This window comes from Mauremys mutica, chromosome 4 (assembly GCF_020497125.1).
Source record: "Mauremys mutica isolate MM-2020 ecotype Southern chromosome 4, ASM2049712v1, whole genome shotgun sequence".
Taxonomy (NCBI): domain Eukaryota; kingdom Metazoa; phylum Chordata; order Testudines; family Geoemydidae; genus Mauremys; species Mauremys mutica.
The window spans coordinates 131,275,850-131,302,050 of record NC_059075.1 but is presented as its reverse complement, the minus strand read 5'-3'; the positions used below and the strand labels follow the sequence as shown (position 1 = coordinate 131,302,050).

The window sequence follows — 26,201 nt, the reverse complement described above, 5'->3', positions numbered from 1 at the left end:
TGGGGTGGGAGCAATGTGTGGAGCCCCTTGGCTGCCCCTACACGTAGGAACCAGAGGGGAGACATGCAGCTGCTTCCAGGAGCTGCACGGAGCCATGGCATGCACAGAGCAGGGCAAACCCCCGACCCTGCTCCCCGGCTGGAGCGCTGGAGCGGGATAAGCCCCGGACTCCACTCCCCAGCAGGAGCTCAAGGGCTGGATTAAAACATCTGAAGAGCTGGATGCGGTCCCCGGGCCGTAGTTTGCCCACCCAGATCTAGAGGCTGGCCTCAAGACCCAAAATTAGGATTCAGATCTGTTTTTTTCAACATCTTGGCATTTGGAAGGGTGTGAGAGATCCAGGGGTTCATCTTAGCCCATCTTTTGTTCTTTGTTTTATGTAATCCTGTATCATTCTCACTGCAATACAGATTCCTTTGTACTAGTCAGGCATGAATCTAGGATCCAGATACTATGGTGGTTGGTGATAGATACTTAATGTGGAATCCTGGCTCCATTGATGTCAATGGCAAAACCCCCATTGGCTTGAGTGGGATGGGAATTCACCCACTGATTGTATTGTCAGTGAGTTTCTCTTTGTATTATAGCTGGAGATGGAGCCATGAATAAGGTTAAGGTTGCCCAAGTGTTTCCATTCCAAGCCCCTGTTTTCAAGTGTCCATTCATAATTTTAAACATTTCCTTTTCTGAAACTTTTACTTTTGGGGCTAAAATTTTCCAGGCCCGCTAAATTATTCTGGAAAGTTTGAGCAAAAAATATGGTATAATACGCTATTTCTGCTATTTGAGAAACAGTTTGTGATCATGTGATTAAAGATTGTCTTATACAGGTAATGTTTAGACAGAAGGTGTCAGAGTTAAGGTTGCATGTTCAATCTTAACTTTGCCATTCCCTGTCTTTGGAGTGCTTAGCTGAGCAGCATTAATGTTCTCTTGATGTAGTTTTTCTATATGGAATATAGGCCATTATGGGTCTGGTTATGATGATGAATAGCAGCTTACATCATAGGCCATGGAGCCTGGGAGGGCCAACTGGGCCATGGCTTGACCACCTTTTGGCAAGGCCAAACCTGAGGGGTGATGTGACCCTGCAGGCCAAGTTGCAACACCACTCAGATTTGGAAGGGGGTAGCTGTAGGAGCTGCCAGGTTGGAGGGTGTCAGGCTGCTGGTGGGGGAGCGCCTGAGAAGGGAAAAGGAGAGTCAAGAATTGGGGGGTGGGGAACCAATTCCTCTACATACTTTAAATAACAATCTGCAGGCCCTGCCTTACTTCAGCAGTCATCTTGCTAAGGAAGGGTGGTCCAGCGATTAGGGCCCTGATGTACGACTTGGGGAAGCTGGGTTCAGGGCCTGGCGCTCCACACACATTTTCTGTGTCACTTAGGGCCAGATTTTTAAAGGGAATTAAGCCCCTAACTTAATTCCTAAATTGCTTTTGAAAATGAGTTAGGCATTGCAGTGCTGAACAGAACAATGCCTGAATACCTTTAACAGTCTGGGCTTTAGCCCTTCTGCGCCTTAGTTCCCCATGTGCAAAAGGTGGATAATAGCACCTAAGATATGGCCAGATTCTCAGGTGACAAAAGGTGGCTTCACTCCCTTGACTTCAATGGAGCGTTGGTGATTGACAACTGCTGAGGATCCAGCTCATGGACTTCAGTGCATCTGCTTGGAGACTAAGGTGCTACTCAGTGCGAGGGTATCAGCCTCTGGCTGTATAAACTGTTCTATTGCTTACTTTGCATATAAACCAATGTGTCTTTAACAAATTCTAAACTACTGATGCTTTATTTATTTTTTAATATATCTATGTCACCAACTACAGACCAGGCAGAGTGTCCTCAGAGACATCATCACAGGTTACTGCAACCTTACTAGTCATTAAAATACAATCATACAGCCATTGATTGCATGAGGAATCGCCGCACTCACTGCTTGTTAATGTCACAGTGGTACAGTGCCCCTCTGTGCTCTTGCACTGCTTGGGGAAAGGTTCCCTCTCCTGCCTGGTTTGCATAGGCCAAAGGAATCGGAGGAAACTGCATCCTGTTGATGACAAAGACAACATCAGGCACACTGGGCAGGTTGCTGCAGGTAATGTCTTACTAGAGGGGACAACAAGGGAATCCTCTTATGAAAGAAACAATGAGCCCACCATGCTGAGCATAAAAGATGGAGGTGGACAAGCTTCACAGGGTTTGGTTTAGCCTGAAATCTTCATGATTTTTTTGAACAAAGCCTAAACAGGAACCCATCCCACGCGCTGATTGCCTGTTACAAGAATAAACAATCCAGACAATCGTCAGCACCCCGCCCTGATGGTTGGTAATCCATCGCTGACGGTGACCACAATATTGTCACAGTTCTCATCTATGGCTACGCATACGACTCTGAAGCCCGAACCCTGATACACAGAGGGATTGGGAAGTCCGTATCTGGGACGTTTGTTGATGCAACTCTGCGGTGCCTTTCAGCCTGGAGACGATTTTGTCGATCCTGCTCAAACCTGTTACATGCTCATCTTGTCAGAGATGGCCAGTGAATCCTGTTCTGAGCCATTTGCTCGAGTTCCTGGAGACTGATGCCAGCCCACTGCAGCCTGATAAATAACTAAACAACCACAGATATAATGGAGATAACAAAATATACCCAGACCTTCTGGTCCTCAGCCCACCCCCTCTCACAAAAGCCCAATATTGGACTCAGATCATGTGGTGTTTAAAATATGGTCTGGGGCCAAATTCCTCCCCTAGTTCTACTGGTGTAACCCCAGTGATGTCACTGGTGTAACAGAATGGGGTGTTACTGTTTTCCCATGCACGGAGACTTGTTTGCAAAGAGCTATAAAATACTTCAGAGGCAATTGTTGTTTAAGATGAGAAGAGCCCAATGGGGGAGCACAGGGGGAGTAACAGACAGCAGGAGCTCTGAGAACAAACTGAACGCTGAACTCAGCACATAGACTATCCCAGGCTGGCAGACCCTAAGGGCACTGTAATTAAAGATCCACAGCACAGCAGTGGCTGGCCTGAGGCAGCTGACTTGGGCTTGAATGGCTTGGGCTGCAGGGCTATAAAATCGCAGTATAGATGTTTGGACTCAAGTTCAAGCCTGGGCTCTGAGACCCTGCAAGCGGGGAAGGTCTCAGAGCCTGGGCTCCAGCCTGAGTATCTATACTGCAATTTTTAGCCCCACAGGCTGAACCCCATGAGCCTCAGTCAGCTGCCCAGACTCTGGGGCTTGGTGCAATGTTTTTTTTTTTATTGCAGTGTAAACTTACCCTTGTGATGGACTGTTCACTCCACACTTCACCTGAAGGGGGTAAGGTAGCGTGGAAGGGGCTCATTAACTTAGTAGGCTGCACCTGGGGGAGGATTAGCTGGCCAGCCTAATGGCAGATGAAGTTCAGCTGAGCAGGCGTAGGCGGGGACAAAGCTAGAAAGCTGAGCCCAGAAAAGGCTGTAGGAGAAGTAGCCTGTAGTTAGCCCCTGGGAGTTTGAGTTGGGCCAGGGAGTAAGGAGACTCTGCTTGCTGGACAGAGAATCCTTGTGCTGGGGCAGCGGGCAGGCCTGTGTTCCCCTACCTGCCATGGGGAAGTGGTACAGTCTTAGGTTAGAGAATGGCCTGGTGAGATTTTGCTACCCATAGCAGGGGAAAACATGTGACCTGGCTGGAGGACTAAGCCATGAAGAAGGCACAGCCAAGTCACGCACAGGGACCTTGCTGCATCCTAGAGAGTGAGAGGGGCTGTGGTCAGAGCAAACAAAGGAAGAGGGCATCAGACCTGGATGGAGCCAATCCCCAGAGCAGCCAGGAGGAGGTGCCCTAGCGGTGAATAGCCCTGTGACAGCCCGGTTTAGAAATGCTGGACTCTTCTGCTGAGTTGCTCAACTTGGGTACTAAACCCCTGTGTTTCAATGCAGGGTAATTACTGCTGAGTCACACTGGCAGGAGGGCTCCATTCAGTCCAAAGAGAGAATGAGGCCTTGTTTACATGGGAGAGTTCTACCCGTGGAATTATACAGGTTTAGTTATATTGGCATAATCCCCAATCCGGATCACTCTCAATCTGGTATAAACTGAACCAACTGACAAACTGAAAAGACACATCCTGGAATAAATGTGTCTACACAGAAGGTTAAACTGATATTACTATATCACTTTACATTTGCATTTTGGCTTCTACTGGTAAAACTTTACCATGCAGACCAGCCCTGAGATCCTTTCAATAGGCACGGACTATTAGAAAAGTGGGTGTCACTCCACTGAAGTCAATGGGGGATGCTTAAGCAATGGGTCAGTCACTCCAGGTTTGAAAATCATTCTCTGATCAGAAAGCCAGGAGTAAACAGGGGCTAGAGTGGAACTAGTGAACAGAGGATAGGCCAAAAGGCCATTTTGTGGGGCAGGCTTTGCCATGGGACATTCACACATGCAGTTATTTAATAAGGCTCCCAAAAGAAGCTCATCATAGATGCACAGGGACTCGAAGCCCAGACAGTCCCCCATTTATCTGATGGCTGCCACCTTGGCCAACTCCCCTGGGATTGAACCTGGCACCTCCAGAGCTAAAGAAGCAAGATTCTGCAGCTAGGCCTGTAACAGATTCATTGTGACAGATATGGCAATTTCCTGCAATATCTTTGGGAGATGTTACTGAATTGAGTTTAAATAGTTTTGGAGTCCACTGAATTATAAATGCAAAGTTTATGTATTGTCCTGGGATTGAATGTAGCTTCTCTAGTGGGGAGATGTGGCCATTATGAACCTTGGGAAGGTTTACGAGCATCACAGGACTATTTAACACAGGTGAGTTTTCAGTCACACTTCTGACTGCAGTGTAAATACAACCTGAGTTTGAGGGCCTGATCCTGTCAGCCGTCCACCAAAGTCAACCAGGTTTGGGCCCAGAATGAACTAAAGTAAGATCAGGTGGATTTCTCTTTTTCTAACTGAGTTTTACTGTTAGTGGGTTCACCAGTGCATGCAGTGAAGCAAATGCACTCATGATAAAATGCTGAGGCTCATTTACTTGGTGGTTTGAGGCTGGATTTTTTTATATAGATATTACATGCACCATTTTTGGCATCAAATATTAATAACTAGAACATCAATTTATAATGAGATGTGGAGCTTTCAGCTTCAATCCCAGGCATGCATTTGACAACTTTCAAAGAGGGAAAACTTTTCTGGTCTATCAGAAGCAACCCGGGTTTGCAATGATGGGGCTTCACCTTGGAAAGAGAACATGTGCAGGAGAACTGAGCTTGGCCTGTCAATGAACAATGCAATTAACCTCTAGAGAGCAGCCTTTGATACCCTTGATGATGAGGGTCTATTGATTTCCCTGCCAGGAGGACTTGATTTCTTGCTTCATTGTTTGTTCTTTTTTCCCACAGAGGATGGATGTGTTTTAATTGCTCATCCATCCGTCGGGTTTTCTCTTGGGAGCTCCAACCAGGTTCTACGTGTCCCCCTCATGTAGTGACGATACCTGGGAAATCACACTATCCCAGGGCCTGGGTGAGCTAGGGGGAATGGCTGATAGAAATCTGGCTAAATCTAAACCTGAACAAAATGGAGGTGATGCTGATAGATCAGGGGAAACATCTAGAGAGTATGGTGGAGATGGGAACTTAACCCTACCCCTCTTCACCACAGGCTATAGCTGCATCTGGATCCCTGATTCCTCCTGCAGTCTCAGGTAGCATCGCTTGGGGGTGATAAAGTACCTCTTTCCATCTGCATTTGGTTACGTATTTCTCTCTGATCCAGGCCTTGCCATAATTATTCACGTCTCTCCGAGCCCCAGACAGGGTTACTGCATTGTGCCCTACGTGTGCTTACCCTGTCCAAAGCTGCAGTGTTTGGGACCATCACAGTAGAATACAGAAGCACTTGTTAGGCTATTAATATTTATTTATTTATAGCATTTACTTCTGAAGACCATCCAGAGCATGACTCTCCCCATTCAATGGACCACTGTGTGGGGAGCACATTACACTAACTCTCCTCCCAGCTTTACATTCATTTCGGGGTGCATTTCATGGTGTTGATTTTTTATCTTCAAAACTCTCCAGGTTTGGGTCCTGACTAGAGCAGGGCAAATAACTGACTTTTCGATTCACTGGCAGTCCTGAAAAACTGGGGTGGGTGGGGAATCTGTTTGGGTTGAACCAAAACCGTTTGGAATTTTCAGCTAATCAGAAAAGTTTATTTTACAAAAAATTTGGGTCCAGTGAAATGTTTGGGGCATTTTTTAATAAAAGTAAAGGAGATGAAGGACTGGATTCACAAAACAGCCAGAGGAAGAGTCTGCATCTAGGGAGTTCCTCAGGTTTGCAAATCTGAAATGGCCCCAGCATTTAGTACTGCTAGGTGTCTTGAAAAGAGATAAAAATGGATCATAAATGTTTTACATAGGAGATGATCATTACTAATCTGAGCCAGGTTCAGACAGTGAACTAGAGGAAGATGTCTTTATACAGCCTTAGTACACTTGACTCTTGTACCGCTTTTTATCATAAAGGCACCCGTTGCTGAGCATTAGGTTGATGCACTGACCAGCTTGCTTACCCACAAAACATGCAAAGTCTGCAGATCATCTAAAGAGAGCAGGAGATAAAATTGTCTCGGTCCTGTTGCCAAAGATGGGGCAGGGGGCACTTCTCAAAAGAGAGAAGTAACCTCACATCCTGCCATGAAACACAAATGCTTCTAGTCCCGGGAGGCTCTGCCTGAAATCAATTTATCTGAAACAAACTTAGAAGGTGCTATACAGACACACGCCAATGGTTTGCATCCAGAAAGGAGAGTTCATCTGTCTTGAGTTTCTGATAGAGGGTGGAATCTCATGTGAAAAAATGTTTATTAAACACACACTAGTTAAATAATTGAATTAACCAGTTACCTCTCCTAGGTTTTTTTCCCACTGTTCTCTGGATCTGTGTTCCTTAGCTAAAGAACAGACTGGAGAATTAATATAAATGTATGAGTGTTTGTAGGGTTACCAGATAGCAACTGTGAAAAAACGGTACAGGGGGTGAGGGGTAATAGGCGCCTATATAAGAAAAAGTCCCCAAAAATGGGACATCTGGTCACCCTAAGTGTCTGTAGCCAAAATAGCTTTATCCTAGTTCTATCTGGGCAAGTGACTTATGGTACCTGCATGGAATTATGGATTCTAATTTACTTCCAATCAGGCTTATCTGACAGTGGAATTATGGAACTGCTGGTGTCTGTTCAACCAAAACAATTCTAAAGTAGGAGTTAGACATGTAAACAAGTTACTAGAATGTCCGTTTGGTTCAAAATTACCTTGCCCAGCTGATGCTATGAGCCAACCTTTGCCACTTATGCAAGCAAGACTGTCACGTAAAACCCAAAACAAAATACGAAGGTAGTAATTTTGACACTATTCTAAATTCTCTGGAATTTTATCAGTGCTGTAAGTGCCTATGCTGCTCTAATCAAAGATTCAATTCGTAGTAACATCTTTAGTTTATGAGCCAATTCAAAGCATCTTCCTCTTTTGTCTAAGAAGCTATTGGTTCTCTTCACCACAATTCTCTTGTGTACATATAACTTGATCACGTTTCTATTTAAAATAGGCAGTGTGTTGTGAGCTATCTGCAGTATTTTTGTGGTCACATTGCCTAGATGACAAAAAAAATCCTCAGATTGAGGGGGTTTCTTGGAGAACACCTTTAGATAACTTTAATTTTCTGAAATAGTTTCTTAAATCATGACACCTTTCAGATTTCTGTAGCTAATAACATTTTACTTATGATACAGTAGATCAAGCTATACTATTTGATACAGTATCTGTTACAAATAAGTTTAAAGCTTACAACATTGAAGACAAAGGTAAAAGAGGAAGTTACTTCACAACTTAGCAAGAGTATGTCATTAAGTCTAACTAGTTAGCAGCTATAGTTACTCAACCTACATCTCCTGTGTGTGAAACATAGACAGCATCTGCTGTCTTGCATGTTTTAAAGGCTTAGGACTAAATTATGCCAAGGATTCTGGCCTATAGGTGGGTGTATATAACATTATTGTTAATAAGCTCCTTAGCTTCTGTATTGTCATTACAATCAATTTCTCTGAATACAGTTTTTAGTAGCACACCTTTCTGAAAGATGGTGGAACCAAAATTGCTAGAGACCTCTAAGTTTCTGTTTGATGGGTACCTATTAGAGATGGTCTAGAAAATGCAATATTCTGGGTTCTTTCCAGTCTTAATGTAAATCTGTGACCAGAATATTCATGTGTCCTTCTATTTAAGGGTTTATGTAATTCAGTCTTCTCTATGTTGGGTATCTAAATGCTATAATGTTGCTACTCTATTCAGTTTTCATACATACAGGGATGCTCATAAAAATGCCATAGATTCAGGGGGGCTGGAACAGTTTTTATAGTGGGGGTGCTGAGAGCCATTTAACCAAACCATAAGCCCTGTATATGATGGAAACCACTTCAAGCCAGGGGGTGCGGCAGCACCCCTAGTTCCAGTATGTATGCATATATTAGCTTTCTGGATAATTCCAAGTTCTCCTAGGTCTTCGCTTCAAAACAGTTGAAGACTAAAATGCTTCCTCCACTAGGTGGCAAAAGAAACAAGTGTGTGTTAGATAAAGGAAAATGTCTGGAGTAAGATAAATGACTTAGGGCTTGGCTACACTTGCAAGTTGCAGCGCTGGTAGAGGCTATCCAGCGCTGCAATTAGTAACCGTCCACACCTGCAAGGCACATCCAGCGCTGCAACTCCCTGGCTGCAGCGCTGGCTGTACACCTGGCCAGGTTGGGGTGTAGCGATTGCAGCGCTGGTGATCCAGCGCTGCTCATCAAGTGTGGACACACACCAGCGCTTTTATTGGCCTCCAGGGAATAAGAAGATATCCCAGAATGCTTTTAACTAAATTACTCCCTTTGTTTTGTTATGCAGCCTCTCTTTGTTTTGTTGTGAACCTCCGGAGCTCCCGTTTCTACCGGAGCTGCTTATCAGCTCCTGTTTGCTGTGATCAATCTGTGAACAATCAAATGAGATCCTCCTTCCTGTTGTGAACGAGCTCTGTGGAGCTCCTCCGTTGCCACTGCTGCTATCTAAAAAACAAACATAGCTCCTGTTTGCTGTGATCATCTGTACCTGGCTGTAAACAATCAAATGAGAGACAGGCAGGGAAACAGGGGGAGTCGTGTTGCCTGCAGGCTGTTTGCAATTAAGAGTTAAGACTAAGGGGTTGGAAAAATGTTCTGATTTTTCAAGTCAGGAAGCTAACACACAGTGTTGGCTCCAAAAATCCACTCTCTCTCTCCCCCCGCTCCCTGTCACACTAGACCCCACTCCACCCCCCTCTTTTGAAAAGCACGTTGCAGCCACTTGAATGCTGGGATAGCTGCCCATAATGCATCACTCCCAACAGCGCTGGAAATGCTGCAAATGTGGCCACACACCAGCGCTGGTAGCTGTGAGTGTGGCCACACACCAGCGCTGCTCCTACACAGCTGGATGACCAGCGCTGCAAACCGTAAGTGTAGCCAAGCCCTAAGGAGGACTAGTATGTCCACTATGCATGTACAATAGAGCTAGTCAATGTTTTATGACTGAAAAATGGGGTTTTATAGGAAAATGTCACTTCCAGCTACATTTTTTTTAATGGGAATATTTAAATGCAACAATGTTTTTGGTTTGAGGTGCACTTTTCATCTTGATTTTTTTTCCAAAATGGAAATGAAACAACAATTTCTATTAGAATTGAAATGAAACAAAAACCAAAATTTTCAGACTTCCTGTGAAAAGTGTGTGTGGGGATGGGGAGAAACAAAATAAAACCTGAAATTTCTTGCAGGGAAAAAAAACCCTGAGTTTTACAACCAGTCCTCATGTCTGGTGAAATCCCTCCCAGGGCAGAGGGAGGGCATGAGACCTAGGTACGATCCTAGTCTCATTTAAGCCCTTAGGGTGACTTTAAAGACCATAATCCCTTATGGGGGTGTATGTCATTGTGAAACTGTATTGCTTTTTTTTTTTCCTGCATGGTGCACTTTTTAAAAAATGTCAAAGAACTCCACCTATGTGCAGAGCTAGTAGCCATTTTATTTTTAGCATTACTGCAGCTTGCTAAAGAGGGGCTCACACACTGTGCTCTCTCTCACCCACACCCCAAACTTTACTTCTGTTCATTCTTTTTGTTGTTTTCTTTAGTTTTAAAACAGTCATTCCGAATGAATGCAAAATTCTACAGGGGTAAGTGGATAGCACTCCCTTGAATTCAATAGAGTTGCTTTCATTTACATCAGCATAGAATTTGGCCCTGAAAGTGTATCTTGGTGTGCAAAACAAAATAAGAAACACCCTGCTAGTGAATGTGTTGTCACGTTCTGCTCTAACAGCTGGTACGTTGTAGGGTAACAACCTACTTCTGCTACAGTCTAATGGTCTTACTCCTTTAGCTCAAGCACAGCCCTTTAATTCAAGCCCTACTAACCATACATACAGGGAATCATTCCACTAACACTTATATTATTTGGTTCCAACAATGAACTAGGAGCCACATGGCATGTCCCCCAAAAAAGTGCCAGATAAGGATCACATCAGCTCACTCACCTAGTACATCATCTTTAGTGTTATATCCTAGTCCAGGGGCAGGCAACCTATGGCACGGGTGCCGAAGGCGGCACGCGAGCTGATTTTCAGTGGCACTCACACTGCCCGGGGCCTGGCCACCAGTCCAGGGGGCTCTGCATTTTAATTTAATTTTAAATGAAGCTTCTTAAACATTTTTAAAAAACTTATTTACTTTACATACAACAATAGTTTAGTTATATATTATAAACTTATAGAAAGAGACCTTCTAAAAATGTTAAAATGTGTTACCGGCACGTGAAACCTTAAATCCGAGTGAACAAATGAAGACTCGGCACACCACTTCTGAAAGGTTGCCGACCCCTGTCCTAGTCAATAAGACTCTGCAACCCAGTATCTCATCTGATGTTCCAGATAAAATTAAGTGGAAAGAGAAATAGATACGGCCTTTCTCTCACCCTTTGCCTGCCTTGTCTAGTTAGATTGTAAACTCTGAGCAAGGACTCTTTCATTCTATTTGTACAGCACAATAGGGTCCCAATAGCCATTGCAGTCCTGTAGGTGCTACCGTAATACAAATGAATGATACAGTGCTGAACTAGGCTGCATAAAGATTGAGACATCAAAACACAGTTTTACCATTAAGTATGTTTATCATAATAGAGTCAAATGCACCATTTCCCCACATACATAATATTACAAGCAGAATATTATTTTCCCAGTGAACAGAGTTTGTGTATCAATTTCAAAAATAAGTTTTGCATTTTAGCATCGCTTCGATCTTCTTGGAAACAAACCTCCATTTTGCAATAACTGCTAAAATGAAACCAGAAATTAAGATCAAATGACACAGAAGGATCTTAAAAGGCCTTTAGAAAGGGCAAGTGCATACAGGCCTCTGAACTGATGGCGTTTCCTGAAGGTAACGTACCACACATTAGTGAACAATATTGAATTGTATTTAATATACTCTTGGAGTGAGATTGATAGACATAAATGTGAAGACCAGCCTGTGATATGCTAATGATGGGATATCTGAAGCTTAGGCAGATGCTGAGTAGGGTGTGAATAACTAAACCTTTCCTTTATATAGTACATACTTGCCCTAAGGACAGATTCAAAACCTACTGAAGTCAGTGGAGATACTGCAACTGACCTGCATAGACTTTGGTTCAAGCACCTCATGAATAAATCCTAGACTTAACTGAATCGTTACAGTAAAGGCTTGTATCAGGGAAATCCTAAAGGGAAATCGAACTGTTCAATAATTAAAGGGGGACACAGTATAAAAAACATGGATTGGATTGGTTTAAACTAGTGTCAATGGTGGATTCTCTGTAACTTGAAGTCTTTAAACCATGATTTGAGAACTCCAGTAACTCAGCCAGAGGTTAGGGGTCGGTTACAGGAGTGGGTGAGTGAGGTTCTGTGGCCTGCGATGTGCAGGAGGTCAGACTAGATGATCATGATGGTCCATTCTGGCCTTAAAGTCTGTCTGTCCACTCTTACCCACGTTGAGTAGTTGCTGATTCCACAAACAATCCCATTAAGAACAAGTAGGACTGCTTGTGGAGTATGCTGCTCCACAACATGTGTATGGATGCTATACTATAAGCATCTGGTCCTATACTTAAAAAAACAACAACAACCTAACTGTTGTTAATTACAGCTTGGATTAACAGCTGTGCAGAGGGTGGAAATTCTGTTTTGTGCAGAATTTTGAGACTTCACATTTAGCTTTTTGTTCTAAATCGGAATAAAAACCCACCATTTTGAAATTCTCTGTGAATGACGCATTCATTTCAGGTTGGTTTAAACAATACATTATGACACCATTATTTAATTTTGACTCTTGTCATTTCATTTTATTATATTTTAATATAATACAAGTCACCGCAAAACAAAAATCAAAATGTTTTATTCTGAAAATGTCAATCCCATTTTGATATTGTTGGAGCTTTTTTCCCCAATTCTCTTCTAAAAGGAAATTCCACTGCATACAACCAAGTTTTGCAAAGCATTTTGATTTGATGGACCTGCAGGTTCTCATAAAATATGGTTCTATCAAAGTTTCTCTGACCAGCTGAGACTTTCAAAAATGAAATGGAAAAAAGAACTTACACTATTTAGTCTGCAATGTTGTAGTAGCTGTGTGGGTCCCAGGATATGAGAAACACATGCAGGGGTGAGGTAAGAGCTTTCATTGGACCAACTTCTGTTTGGTGACAGAGACCAGTTTTTGAGCTCCACAGAGCTGGTCTTCAGTTTAGCATTTCACTGTGGTTGGTTAATGAAATTATGCTGGTTAATTTCACCTGCTGTTTATTTTCTGTTTCAGTTCCTATTCCCCTGTACTAGCCTGATTGTAAAGCCTGTACTTGCTCTGATCAGTACTTGCTCCCAGAGTAGATGCACTGGATACAACAGGACTGCATGGAGCAGCTGTTGTTGGTGTGCAAGGATGTGGGGTTTGGCTGCAGAGGCCAAAGTTCATCTTCCATTTGCAGGGTGGAGCTCTGGTGTAGACTGCATGGAGCAGATCAGACAGTGGATGCCATAAGCTGCAGCCTGCCTCTGCCTCCAGTCTTGTATTATTTTTATTCAAGCATCTCATAACTGTTCAGTATGAGCTCAATGCCTTAACCCCATGTGCTGTTATTCTCATTATTTGTGTGAGAAATCACTTAAGCAGATGAGTGAGGGTTACACAATTTGCCCTAATCTTTTAATCTTGAAAATCTTTCTAGTAAAACCTCTTTGTTCCGCTATATAAAATAAATGTTGGGTCTGAAGTATTGTTGACAGCATCCCTTTTGTTACATGCAAAGTGGCATTTTCAGAAGATGTTGGGGGAAATTTTCAAAGGGCAGTTAGGCACCCAACTCATTGAAAGTCAATGGGAGTTAAGCAAGTACGCACAGGCTAGTGGACAAAGCACTGGACTTGGACTGAGGAGACCAAGGTGCTATTCCTGGCTCTGCCACTGGTCTGCTGAGTGACCATGGGTAATTCACTTTGCCTACTTGTGCCTCAGTTTTCCCCATCTATAAAATGGGGATAATGATGCTAACCTCTTTAGTAATGTGCTTTGAGATCTACTGACAGCAATGCTAAATCAGTGCTTAATGTTATTTGTGCCTTTGAAAATCTCCCTCTGCCCGTATTTTTTTGTCTTTACACTCACTGTGTAGAATAGTTGGTGGTGGTGAAGAGAAATTAAAAAAAGAGGCGGCAGGTGGTGCTCATTTCTGAGAGTAGTGCTGCCCGGTTCTCCAGCTGGGAAGGGCTCTGAAGCGCCGTCCTGTTTGCTAAAAGTCTATGTTCTTGAAGTCTACTGAACACCGGAATCGGCCATCGATGAACCTGGAGCATATAAAGTTTGGCAAACACGGGCAAGTGTGGTGTTGGCGTTTTCCAAGGAAAGGGACCTTGAGGAGAAAATGGAAGAGACAAAAGACACCGCAAAGAATGTCAGAACTTCAACCACAGAGCAATGCTAGGAAAATCCTTGGCTGGGTGAAACAGACTCCTCCCTATCTTCCTGTAGGGGTTTCATGTCCAGTGACAATGAGTCAAATCCTGAAGTTCTTTACTCTGGCCCCAATCCAGCAAAGCACTTAAGCTAATGGATAACTTTGGTCATGTGAGTAATCCCCACTGGCTTCAATAGGACTGATCAGATGCAGTATTGTCAATGCCAAGTGTTCAAAACTCAGGAACTTGGCTGGACAAATCACAAGCCTTTTTAAAAGAGGCTTGGCTTATTTAATTAGCCTCCTAGTTTGAGGTTTTTAGGGGGCACCCGGGTCTTGCTTAACCAGCTTTTCTTTACAACCATGGGGGTTAACAATTGCCTCTTTTTTAAAATGGAAGCTGAGGTTCTTGCATAATGGCATGACTCCAAGAGCTGGGGCCTTGTGTAAAAACACCCGCTGCTACCCGACTGAAAAGAAAATGGTCAGAGTTGGCAACCCTGCAAATCAAAGCCTAATCCCCCTCGCTGCCAATGGGATTCCAGGCAAGAGTAAAGGGTTGCAGGATTGGGCGCTTGATCCTGACTCGGGTATCCTCATTAAGCTCATTTGGACCAAAGCCATCTGAGGCTCTCAACTCAAAACTCCTTACAGTCATGAGTGAATTTAGCTTGGCAACTCCCGGGAGTAGGGTGACCAGGTGTCCGGTTTTGGACCGGAACACCCAGTCAGAAAGGGATCCTGGTGACTCCAGTCAGCAATGCTGACTGGGCCATTAACTGTCTGGTTGGCGGCGCCACACCACCATGTAGCAGGGCTGGCAGGCTCCCTGCTAGCTGCCACATTACACGGCTCCCAGGTTGGGAAGCAGCCGCCATGTCCGGCTCCTAGGCTTAGGAGTGGCCAGGGGGGTGCATGTGCTGCCCTACCCGCAGGCACAACTCCCATTGGCTGGGTCAGGGCAGGCGAGGAACTAGCATGAGTGCGACTCATGAGTGCTCAGCAGGCGGCTGTTGAGGGGTCGTCGGGTGTCTTGACTGTACAGGTGGAGAAATATGGTTCCCCTTTGGATCTTCCATTAAAACATGCTAGTTTCACAGCCCTGCCTGCATGATCCCCTGCCCAGCCCTTCCACGCTGTCTGCCGCTTGGGCTGTCCTCTCATATGCGTCAGTGTTAGGCTGTCCCCCCTTAGGGATGGGCCTGGTCACTGTACGTGTTCTGAATAGAACTCCCCGTGCTCTGTACACAAGTCGAGCCCCATTCAGTGCCTTGCAGTACGTTGCACGGCGAGTCGTGAGCTGAGCTGGGAACAGAACCCAAGGGCCCTGCGTCCGAGCCCACTGCTTTCACTATTGGACAATGCTGCCTCTTTCCCCTGAATCTAGGAACCAGCATTTTCACACCGGGGTGTGTAAAGTTAGGCCTTTGAAGTGGGGGTGGAGGGGCTAAAGCACCCAATTCCCCTTGAAAGTCACTTTGGCTTCTTTGACAATCCCAGTGGGCAGTGACATAAGAACAGCTTGACTTCCAGAGGTGCTGGGGTCTGCAGGAGGCCCCCCACCTGTTTCTCATTCTGTTCCACTTCACTTTTCATAGACTTAGAGATTCCAAGGCCAGACGGGACCTGCTATGTCTCCCAGGCTAGAGAACTACCCCATAATAATTCCTAGAACAGATCTAGTAGGAAAACATCCATCATGATTTAAAAATGGTCAGTGATGGAGAATCCACTGTGACCAGGGGCGGCTCCAGGCCCCAGCACGCCAAGCATGTGCGTGGGGCAGCGTGCCGCGGGGGGCACTCTGCCGGTCGCCAGGAGGGCGGCAGGCGGCTCCGGTGGACCTCCCGCAGGCGTGCCTGAGGAGGGTCCGCTGGTCCCGCGGCTTCGGTGGAGCATCCACAGGCACGCCTGTGGGAGGTCCACGGGACCGGCGACCGGCAGAGCGCCCCCCGCAGCATGCCGCCGTGCTTGGGCCGGCGAAATGGCTAGAGCCGCCCCTGACTGTGACCCTTGGTAAATTGTTTCAGTGGTTAATGACCTCCCCTGTTATAAATGTACGCCTTCTTCCCAGCCTGAATTTGTCTAGCTTCAACTTCCTTCCTGTTCCAGGAATGGGAGGGCCAGCCCCTCAGCTGGTGAAGTTCCATTGAAGTCAGCCATGCTGCCTGCATTCGGACCCGCCCGCAATGAGTACACATCATTCCCACAAGAGTTAACTGAACTGTGGTGTGCAGTGCTCCTGATTCGCCTCTCCCCTTTCCCGGTGCAAGTCCACTGGAGCCGTTTCTGATTGACATGCGTGAGAGCAAGATCAGACCCTGTGAAGTGTAGTGGGAGGAGAAGTTTGGAGTAAGTAGTCGTGTTGTGTGGTGTTTGTGACTGGGGACTAATTGCACCAGATCTCTGGGGGTGAAGGGAATACTGATTAATTTTCTCCTTACCTCTAGACACTAGAGAATCCTTAGGGACATAGGCCTGGAAGGGACCTGCTGGGTTATGAGATCCTATCCCTGCTATCACAGGCAACCCTGTCAGAATCCCATTCATACTTACCAAACTCCACCTTCAAATCACTTGGGTTGTTTGACACACGTGCCCCCCCCCCCACCCAATTTTTACTGGGAGGCTGTTCCAGAACCTCTGTCCTCTGATTAGAAACCTGCTTCTAATTTCCAGCCTCAGTTTATTCCTGGCCAGTGTATCCTCAGTTGTTCTTGTACCTATGCAGTCCATTAGCTTCAACAGTTCTTCTCCCTCCCTGATGTTTATCCCCTGATGTATTTAGAGAGCCCTGGGAACCCCTTGACTGTCCGGAATATATAATCCCGGGCAAGCTCTCTGCTTTCCCCAGGTGGTTCAAATTTGCTTGTAAACCTTCACCTGCCACTCGAACTGCTGCGTCATTGCTCCATCTTCTGGTGGATACATCACACGCTAGAGATTAGTGGCTGGGCTCCATGCAAGTTAACTGGGTTTTGCTGCTGATTTTTTTTGGGGGGGACGGTTGGGATTTCACCCCTGGGTTCGATTCCTAACTTCACCAGTGGCTGCATGACTCTAGGCGTCGCAGTGTTGTAGCTGTGTCGGTCCTAGGACATCAGAGAGATGAGATGGGTGAGCTAATATCTCTTATTGGTAAGAGAGACCTGCTTTTGAGCCACAGTTGCTCAAGCTTGTCTCTCTCTCTTCCTCCCCCCCCCCCCCAGAAGTTGGTCCAATAAAAGATATCATCTTGCCCATCTCCTCTCTCTGATCCTGGGCTAGTCACTTAGGGCTAGATGTTCAAAAGAACATGCCATCTGTTTGGGTGGTAGAATAAACGGACAGATTTCTGCAACAGCTTTGCATGCTGGCCCCAGCTGTGCCCTTGGCAATGCTGGCCTGGAGCCTCTGATTATGCAGCAGGTACAGGACTAGTCTCATTGAATAAAGGTTGCAGAATCTAGACCACTGTGCCTCAGTTTCCCCTTGTTTTAACATGGGGATAATGCCTCCTTCAGAGGGAGACTTATACAGCACATGGAGGGCCTCAATAATGAAAGGGGCTGAGCGGGGCAAATTATTGGGATAAACTATCCCTTGGCTATCAGCAGTAATCATTTAGCTGTGTTTGCTGAGATTCAACATTAGAACAGCCAGGGTAGCAAGGGCCTGGCCCTGGATTCCCCAATGTCTTCAACTTCCTCCTTCGCCTCTCCTCCATTTGTCGTCCTCATCCCCCATCCTCTCTCCCTCCTTGCTGGCATTAAATAGAAAGGTGAGGAGCTGATAGATGTTTATCTCCTGACTTTTCAAAACAATCCCTTATGAAATTTAAGCCTCAAGAATTTATCTTTATTTCCCCTTCACAGTGATTTTAATAAAGTCTGATCCCTTTTGAATCTTCCCAATCTCCTGCAGGCTGATCCCGGGCAGAGCGCCCTGCATTATTTACTGAGTCTCCCTCCCACGAGATCAATATCTGAGGAGTTATTAGCAGAGTCTCTCAAAGGCCTTAGCCACTGGTGCTAAGTACTCCCACTTTGGGGTAATCCTAAGGCTTTTGTGTTGCGTACTAGACAAAGCCACCGAGTTTTGAAGGTTCACAGATGTTATCCTGGCTTCTGGTTTGCTTTGTTGAGTATTTAGAATTCAATCTCAAGTGACACAAGCACCTTTCTTTAAATAAACTGAATGCACAGATTGAGCCCCCTGGAGCCACGTGCACCGCACTAGTTGAGCTGTTAAACAGGCTTGTACAGCTCTGGCCATAGGTCAGCTGTGACCTGTAGAAGCTGTGACAGGTTGATGTTAGTAGAGTGCTGTTTAAGGATCTAGCTGAAAGCGTGAGTGGTCATGGTAGGGGAAGCTGGGTGTCAGGACTCCCGGATTCTCTTTTCAGCGCTGCATGTTTGGGTAAGACTCTGTGTGCTGATGCAAATATGGGGAAACCGAGGCACAGATTAGGTACCACAGGCCATGCAGGGATTCTCAGAGTTTGAGAGCAGAGCCCAGGGTGCTTGGGTCCCAGATCAGTGCCTGCCCCACTGGCATATACATCAACAGATGGATGGCATTGTGCGTCCTGATCCCTGAAAGTCCTTCAGACTACAGTGTGGTATATTAAACTGTAAATTACAAGCTGCCCCTTTAAATCCTAAGGGGTTTCCTAGTCTTGCTAGGGGGCTTTGTAGGGACGTCTGCAATCGGAGTCCCTCTGTAGAGAGCCAGTCTAGAGTAAGCTAGGATGAGTTGTGCCTCTGTTTTAGGGAGCAGCCTGTTTTCTCTCTCTCTGTTTTTGGGTTCTTCTATATTTATCGAGAAATAAGGTAATGTTACATTGCAACCTTCCTGCAAGAGAATTCTTTGTGCATACCATGAACATACCTTACAGTATCTGGTTAGCAGGGTTATAGGACTGCCTAGACTAATGCGATGTGCCATTTAAAAAAAAATACTAGCTTTGAACTCATCCCTCCCAAAGAGAAGTAGATCTAGAAAATACAGATGCAGCAGTATTGAAAAAGATCAGTCCCTGGGCCATTGCTTAGACTAGGCTGTGAAAGGGCTATGGCTGCTGGGCCATACCTTGTGACTGAACGGGTGGCATTCATCTCCTTCCTGTCCCAGCGGAGTGCACATCCTTAGCCCTCGAAGCCACAGGCTGATTGCACAGCATGTCCCGGCTCCACACTGCAGATCCCTCTCACACGCCTAACGGGGAGGCAAAACAAACCAATTAGCCAGAGGTGCATTCAGATAAGCTTTAGTGTGTGCCAGGGAAAATTCCTGTTCCAGGAGGATCGGTAAATAAGTCGAGCTGGGCTGGCAAGTGCTTCAAAGACCGGCATCAATTCTTAATCGGAACAAGAGACGCTTTAAAAGCCACACATCTCAGGCTAAGTTGATGAGGGCTTGTGATGAGCGAGAATCCGATTCCATCTAGAACGGCTTTACATGAGCTCTTCTGACGCGTTCAAGACTCCGATGCCAACAGAGAGGAAAGATCTCTGTGCTCCTGAGACTGACAATTATGACATACAAGGTGAGCTAGGGAAGCCAGCCATGCTGAGTTCAGGGCAGCCCAGCATTAAACCAATAGCTACATAATAAAATAGTCACTTCTTTGTTTGCATTACAGTCAGGGATCAGGATCCTGGCAGAAATCAGTGTTGCTCCCATTGAAATTAACAGCCATGCTGATTTACACCGGCTGAGGATCTGGCCCCAGATCTTTCATTCTCCGGAATCTGGGAACCCAAAACTGAAAGCTGGGAACAGGTAACATGTAACCGAAGATCATGGTTTTAGGCCCAAATAGTCTAGGAAATGCTGAGAGCTAAAGGAAGTTCTTTTCTTTTGACAATCTGTACAGATTTTAACTTTGGAAAGCAGGGATCCAATTAGGCATTTGAAAAGGGCCCCTACCTGGCATTCTTATTCCCCGTATCCAAAGTCACGAAGCTACTGTACAGTGCAGAGTGACGAAATGCCCCACTTACACTGGTTTGAGACATTGGTATCAGCTTGCTTGATATTAGCCAAATCAATGGGAGATTGGCCTGAGAAAGGGCCACAGGTTTTAGTTTCTCAGCTGCTAAAATTACACGTATGGCTAGAATCTGATCCCTTCCCTCACACGGCCTGGGCCTCTTTATTTCACAAGTGATCCTACTGAAATCAGCGGGAGTTTTTTTGCTGCTTTTGAGAATCTTTACAGTTTACTTGGTAGTGGAGTGTCATAATTTCTAGGGCTAATTTTTTTTTTAGTGTTCCATTTAACAATGGATGAAATGAAGTGAAAAAGGCCTTTGTTCTGTGTGCTTTATCAGATTAAGGATAGCCACTAGATTTTTAAAAGGAAGAATATTGGAGTTCACAACGGAAACCAGTGGGATAGGATTGCAATCTCTTCGGGAGTATTTACGTGTGTGTGTATTGAGAGAGACAGAGGAACTATAAAAGTTTCAATTTTTAAAACAAACTAGATTTGATCAGTAAGGTGTAAAAAGCATAAACCTTTTAGAAGGAGAGCCTGATGCTGATCCTATTTAAGTCAATGGCAAAACTCCCAGCTGTGGGACGAGGATAGGGCTTAAATTGCACAGAAAGGCAGGTGTGAATCTATTTTTTGTGGGGGTGGGGGGGAAACAAATTGTACATTCTTTTTTTTTTTAAATGAAGTTCTCTTCTTTAAACAATTTCTTGGACATAAGTCTCCACTACAAATTTATTTGCAGGGAGAAAAAAGGGATAGTCGAGACTAGGATTTGCTTTCTGTCATGAGAAAGTGAATCCGCTTTTTCGTACTTTAATCCTTTTCCGAATTCATGTCTCTGAAATGGAAAACAAGGGAAGCCAGGAGTTTGAAATGTAAAGAAACATAAGGGGCTGTGGAGTGATGCTCAGGAATCTCACTATTGCTCTGTGCTTGGACTTCAGCCTGGCCCCTCCAACGGCTCCGAGTTCACTGTCACCCAAGAGCAGCTTAATAATATCATGCTCTCACACAAGCAGAATTTGTATGCCTCCAATGCAAATGAACACTATTTAAATACATTGCTTGGACTTTTTGCCTCTCTCCTTTTCTCTTTAAATTTGGATCTTTTTTTCCTCTTGAGATAAACTCTTAATTCTTTGGCTATAAATTAATGAGACTGATGTTAATTGGGATGCTAGGGCAGATAGGCTACATTGACTTCAGTGGAGCTAGGACAGCTTATGCCAGCTGAAGATCAGGGCCTCTTTCTGAAGGTGCTGTGTTCCTATCACATCTAGTGAAGTCAGTGACCGTTCAGATGCTAGTACCTCCTGAGATCAAAGCCCCCAAAACACTCATGGGCCCGTGTCTGTTAACACATCCTGACCTTTGTGTTGAGTTTGTTAGAACTTGATATTTTTCTCAGCTTGAAAACTTTTTAACATTTCTCCCCTTCCCTCTTTGACTCAAATACCAGTTTATGGCATGCTAGTGTTATGAACAAGAGCCAACAGTTCCCCAGCCTGATTTTTATCTGCAGACATTTCTCTCTCTCTGGATTCATAGCTGATAGAGTATAAAAGATCAGTGAGTAAGAATTTAGTGTTTAGTCTAACTCATAAAAAGTACTGGATCCTTGTATCATTCAGCTAGCCGTGTCTCATTCCGGAGAGAATTTAATTAGATACGAGTGATCACAGCTCAAAAAGAAATCATGTATAATTAAAACCATTATTTGTGTTACTAATAAACCTCTACAGAAACCAAACAAATGTAAAAATCATAACACATTTTTCCCTATTTATTTGATTTCTTTCATTTTTTTTCTATAACTTCCTGCTCAAATGCAGGGGTGGGGGAATCAAGTCTGTTTCACTTTTTGTTTATAGTCCCTGTCACTTTCAGATTCACTGAGCAGCAAGTGCTGCTGGAGGAATGTCGATTTAGTTCAAACTAAGAGTTTCCATCAGAAATAGAAAATTAAAACCACGCAAGCATTTCTCTTGGGTTTAGGATTGCTTATTTTTTATCACTGATCTGTTGGGACCAAAATTTGAGCTAATACACACACACACAATGATATTTCATTATAATTAATATAAAGACTGCTTATATCTTCAAAGCATCAGTATACATTTTTGCTGTTCGTATTCTTATTTGAGCGTTCAGGAGGAAATTCTTTTCTGAATTACAGAAAATAAATATTTTCACTGCTAAAGATGCGATTATCTTCTCTGATCTTAGGGAATCTCATACCACCCACATCTCAGAAGGAATACAAGATCTCAGACATGTTCAGATGTCACATTAGATAGGCAAGAAAGTCAGACTTACCCCAGTGATGACTGCACATTTGTAAAAAGTTATTAAAAGGAAGAAGCACAAGATTTGGATGACCGTTTTCATGGTGACTAGGAAAATAAGAAAACTCTTCTCTCTCTGGTGTGCCAGACTAACCGTGCGGTGTCTGAAGTCCTTGTCCCCTTTCTCCTCGCTCTCCTCCTGATGAGATCTGAGAGCACCCTCCCTCGCCTGGCTCTGTATATAACATCTCAGCCCCTTCAATCTCCTTCACTGATGTGATGTTTTTTTCTGATGATCTCAGAATAGGCAGATGAGACCCAACTCTGCTGATAGGGGGATGGTGGAGGTGGGGGCGGAATTAATAAACTAGAATGAGGAGAAGACTATCATTCTACCCTTACAAATTATGCAGTTTTTAAATGATTTAGAAACATCTGGATTTGTTTTAAAGTGTCCTCCTATAGCCACTATAAATTTGTGTTAGCATAAAATTAAGGGTTTGCACCTTTTTGCAAAAACAAAGACACAATTAGGCTGATTTCCACCCCCCCCCCCATGCTAGTGCAGAACATGCAAAGTGTTGGTATCCGTGATAAGTGTGTTTAGCGTGTTGTGTGGGTGTGGGGGAGAATTGTGAGATTATATTATATCTGAATATAGTACAAGCAGCAAAGAGTCTTGTGGCACCTTATAGACTTACAGACGTTTTGGAGCATGAGCTTTCGTGGGTGAATACCCACTTCGTCAGATGCATGTAGTGGAAAATTCCAGGGGCAGGTATATATAAGCAAGCAAGAAGCAGGCTAGAGATAACGAGGTTAGTTCAATCAGGGAGGATGAGGCCCTCTTCTAGCAGCTGAGGTGTGAAAACGAAGAGAGGAGAAACTGGTTTTGTAGTTGGCTAGCCATTCAGTCTTTGTTTAATCCTGAGCTGATGGTGTCAAATTTGCAGATGAACTGAAGCTCAGCAGTTTCTCTTTGAAGTCTGGTCCTGAAGTTTTTTTGCTGCAGGGTGGCTACCTTAAGATCTGCTATTGTGTGGCCAGGGAGGTTGAAGTGTTCTCCTACAGGTTTTTGTATATTGCCATTCCTAATATCTGATTTGTGTCCATTTATCCTTTTCCTTAGAGACTGTCCAGTTTGGCCGATGTACACAGCAGAGGGGCATTGCTGGCATATGATGGCGTATATTACATTGGTGGACATGCAGGTGAATGAACCGGTGATGGTGTGGCTGATCTGGTTAGGTCCTGTGATGGTGTCGCTGGTGTAGATATGTAGGCAGAGTTGGCATCGAGGTTTGTTGCATGGATTGGTTCCTGAGTTAGTTACTATGGTGCAGTGTACAGTTACTGGTGAGAATATGCTTCAGGTTGGCAGGTTGTCTGTGGGCGGGGACTGGCCTGCCACCCAAGGTCTGCGAAAGTGTGGGATCATTGTCCAGGATGGGTTGTAGATCCCTGATGATGCGTTGGAGGGGTTTTAGCTGGGGACTGTATGTGATGGCCAGTGGAGTCCTGTTGGTTTCTTTCTTGGGTTTGTCTTGCAGTAGGAGGCTTTTGGGTACACGTCTGGCTCTGTTGATCTGTTTCCTTATTTCCTCGTGTGCGTATTGTAGTTTTGAGAATGCTTGGTGGAGATTTTGTAGGTGTTGGTCTCTGTCTGAGGGGTTAGAGCAGATACGGTTGTACCTTAGTGCTTGGCTGTAGACAATGGATCATGTGGTGTGCCTGGGATGGAAGCTGGAGGCATGAAGGTAGGCATAGCGATTGGTAGGTTTTCGGTATAGGGTGGTGTTAATGTGACCATCACTTATTTGCACCGTGGTGTCTAGGAAGTGGACCTCCTGTGTAGATTGGTCCAGGCTGAGGTTGATGGTGGGGTGGAAGCTGTTGAAATCGTGGTGGAATTTTTCCAGAGTCTCCTTCCCATGGGTCCAGATGATGAAGATGTCATCAATGTGGCGTAGGTAGAGAAGGGGTGTGAGTGGACGAGAGCTGAGGAAGCGTTGTTCCAGGTCAGCCATAAAAATGTTGGCATATTGTGGGGCCATGCGGGTGCCCATGGCGGTGCCACTGATCTGGAGATATATATTGTCATCAAATTTGAAATAGTTGTGTGTGAGGCTAAAGGCACAGAGCTCAGCAACCAGTTGTGCTGTGGCATCATCAGGGATACTGTTCCTGACAGCTTGTATTCCATCAGTGTGTGGGATGTTTGTGTAGAGAGCCTCTACATCCATGGTGGCTAGGATGGAGATAGCTGGGAGTGCTCAGACCCTATGCCACCAGCACTCCCAGCTATCTCCGTGACACCACTGATTTCCTGAGGAAACTACAATGCATTGGTGGCCTTCCAGAAAACACCACGAAAGCTCATGCTCCAAAACATCTGTTAGTCTATAAGGTGCCACAAGACTCTTTGCTGATTTTACAGATCCAGACTAACACGGCTACCTCTCTGATACTTGAATATAGTATGTAAATATCCTAATGTAGGTTTGAAAATATTCTGTGTTTATATTTGAAATATCTTCCAAAATGTTTTAAGTCCAGGAAACAATATGAACAACACACTTGTTTAAATGGATACATAGGCAGATAAGAGAATTATAACCTGTGAAAAGTCATATTGGTATTTCACATGATGGTCCAATGGATGAAAAATGCAGCTGGGTTTCAGAAGACTTCTATTCTATTCCTGACTCTGCCACTGACCTGCTGTGTGACCCTAGCCAAGTCTCTTCACCACACTATGCCTCAGTTTTCCTTCCCTCTAATACTGGTCGAAATTCAGAATTTCTGCTCCATGGGAAATTTCAAAATTTGTTTTCATTCCAAACTGGAACAAAACCAAAAAGTTTCCCCAAAATGAAATTAGTTCAATGAACTATTTCAGGTCCATCAAAATGTTTTTATTTCTTACAAAACCAAAAAGTTTTGTTCTGATTTTGACTTTTCAGTTTTGTTTACATTTTGAAATTATATTCTTTTAAGCATATTAAAGTCATTTTAAAAAAATCAGAACATTCCATTCTGAGGCAGTTGAAACAGAATGTTTCATCCTTATCTAAACACTTTCACTCTCCACCCCCAATGAAATGATGTTGAAATTGACGCATTGCAATGGAAAGCATCACTTTCAACAACCCGGCATTTTCACTGGAGAGAATTTCTGACCGCTCTACCTCCCCCCCGCCCCCCCCCCCCCAGCCCCTTTGCCTGTCTTGTCTACTTAGACTGTAAGTTCTTTGGGCTGGGGCTCTGTCTCTCAGGACTTGTCAACCCTTGTGGCAGCATGGAGGGAGAGTGTGGCAACACGCAACAGTGAAAAGCAGCCTGCGTCCATGCTGTGTTGTGTAGCGACACTCAGCCATGAAAGACTCTGGCAGCAGGAGCTACACTGCTTAAAAAAATAACAGTGTAGACATGGGTGGCACTTCCTGAGTGTGCAGAGAGCTGTGTAGGGTAGATGCTCTAAGTGTTCAGGTGTGTCTGTACTCATCTAAGCAGTGCCTCCCTGTCTACACTGTTCTTTAGCCCCATGCTAAGGTGTGTGTTGTCTACACACCGCTGTATGTGTACACAGAGCCTTACTCTATGTATGTGCAGCACCGGTACGAAAGGATCTCAGATTTGGCCTCTAGGCACCACTGTGATTGAAAACAATAAGACAGGGATAATTACATTGCCCTTCCTTTGATAAATGCTTTGAGGTTTACAGAGGTAAATATTACTGAGGCTAATATTACTGAGGCTGACGTTTGGGGGTCTTCCAAGGTGCCTGAATCCCATTTGGAGTTAGGTGCCTATCTCTCATAGGTTCTCTTTTGAAAATTCCTGTCTGTAGGGGCTTTCCTGTCCTAATGAGAG

The 26,201-nt window shown here is 44.6% G+C and overlaps 1 protein-coding gene across 1 annotated transcript; it reads right to left on the bottom strand.

The window, feature by feature from the left end:
* Nucleotides 1-13,772: 13,772 nt before the first annotated feature.
* Nucleotides 13,773-22,443, bottom strand: PROK1 (prokineticin 1). Its single transcript, XM_045016507.1, has 3 exons — nt 22,360-22,443; nt 19,134-19,259; nt 13,773-14,018 (listed from the first exon to the last, which is right to left on the bottom strand). Exons 1-3 carry the CDS (start codon nt 22,429-22,431, stop codon nt 13,899-13,901), a joined length of 318 nt encoding a protein of 105 aa, XP_044872442.1. The 5' UTR covers nt 22,432-22,443; the 3' UTR covers nt 13,773-13,898.
* Between the last annotated feature and the right edge of the window lie 3,758 nt (nt 22,444-26,201).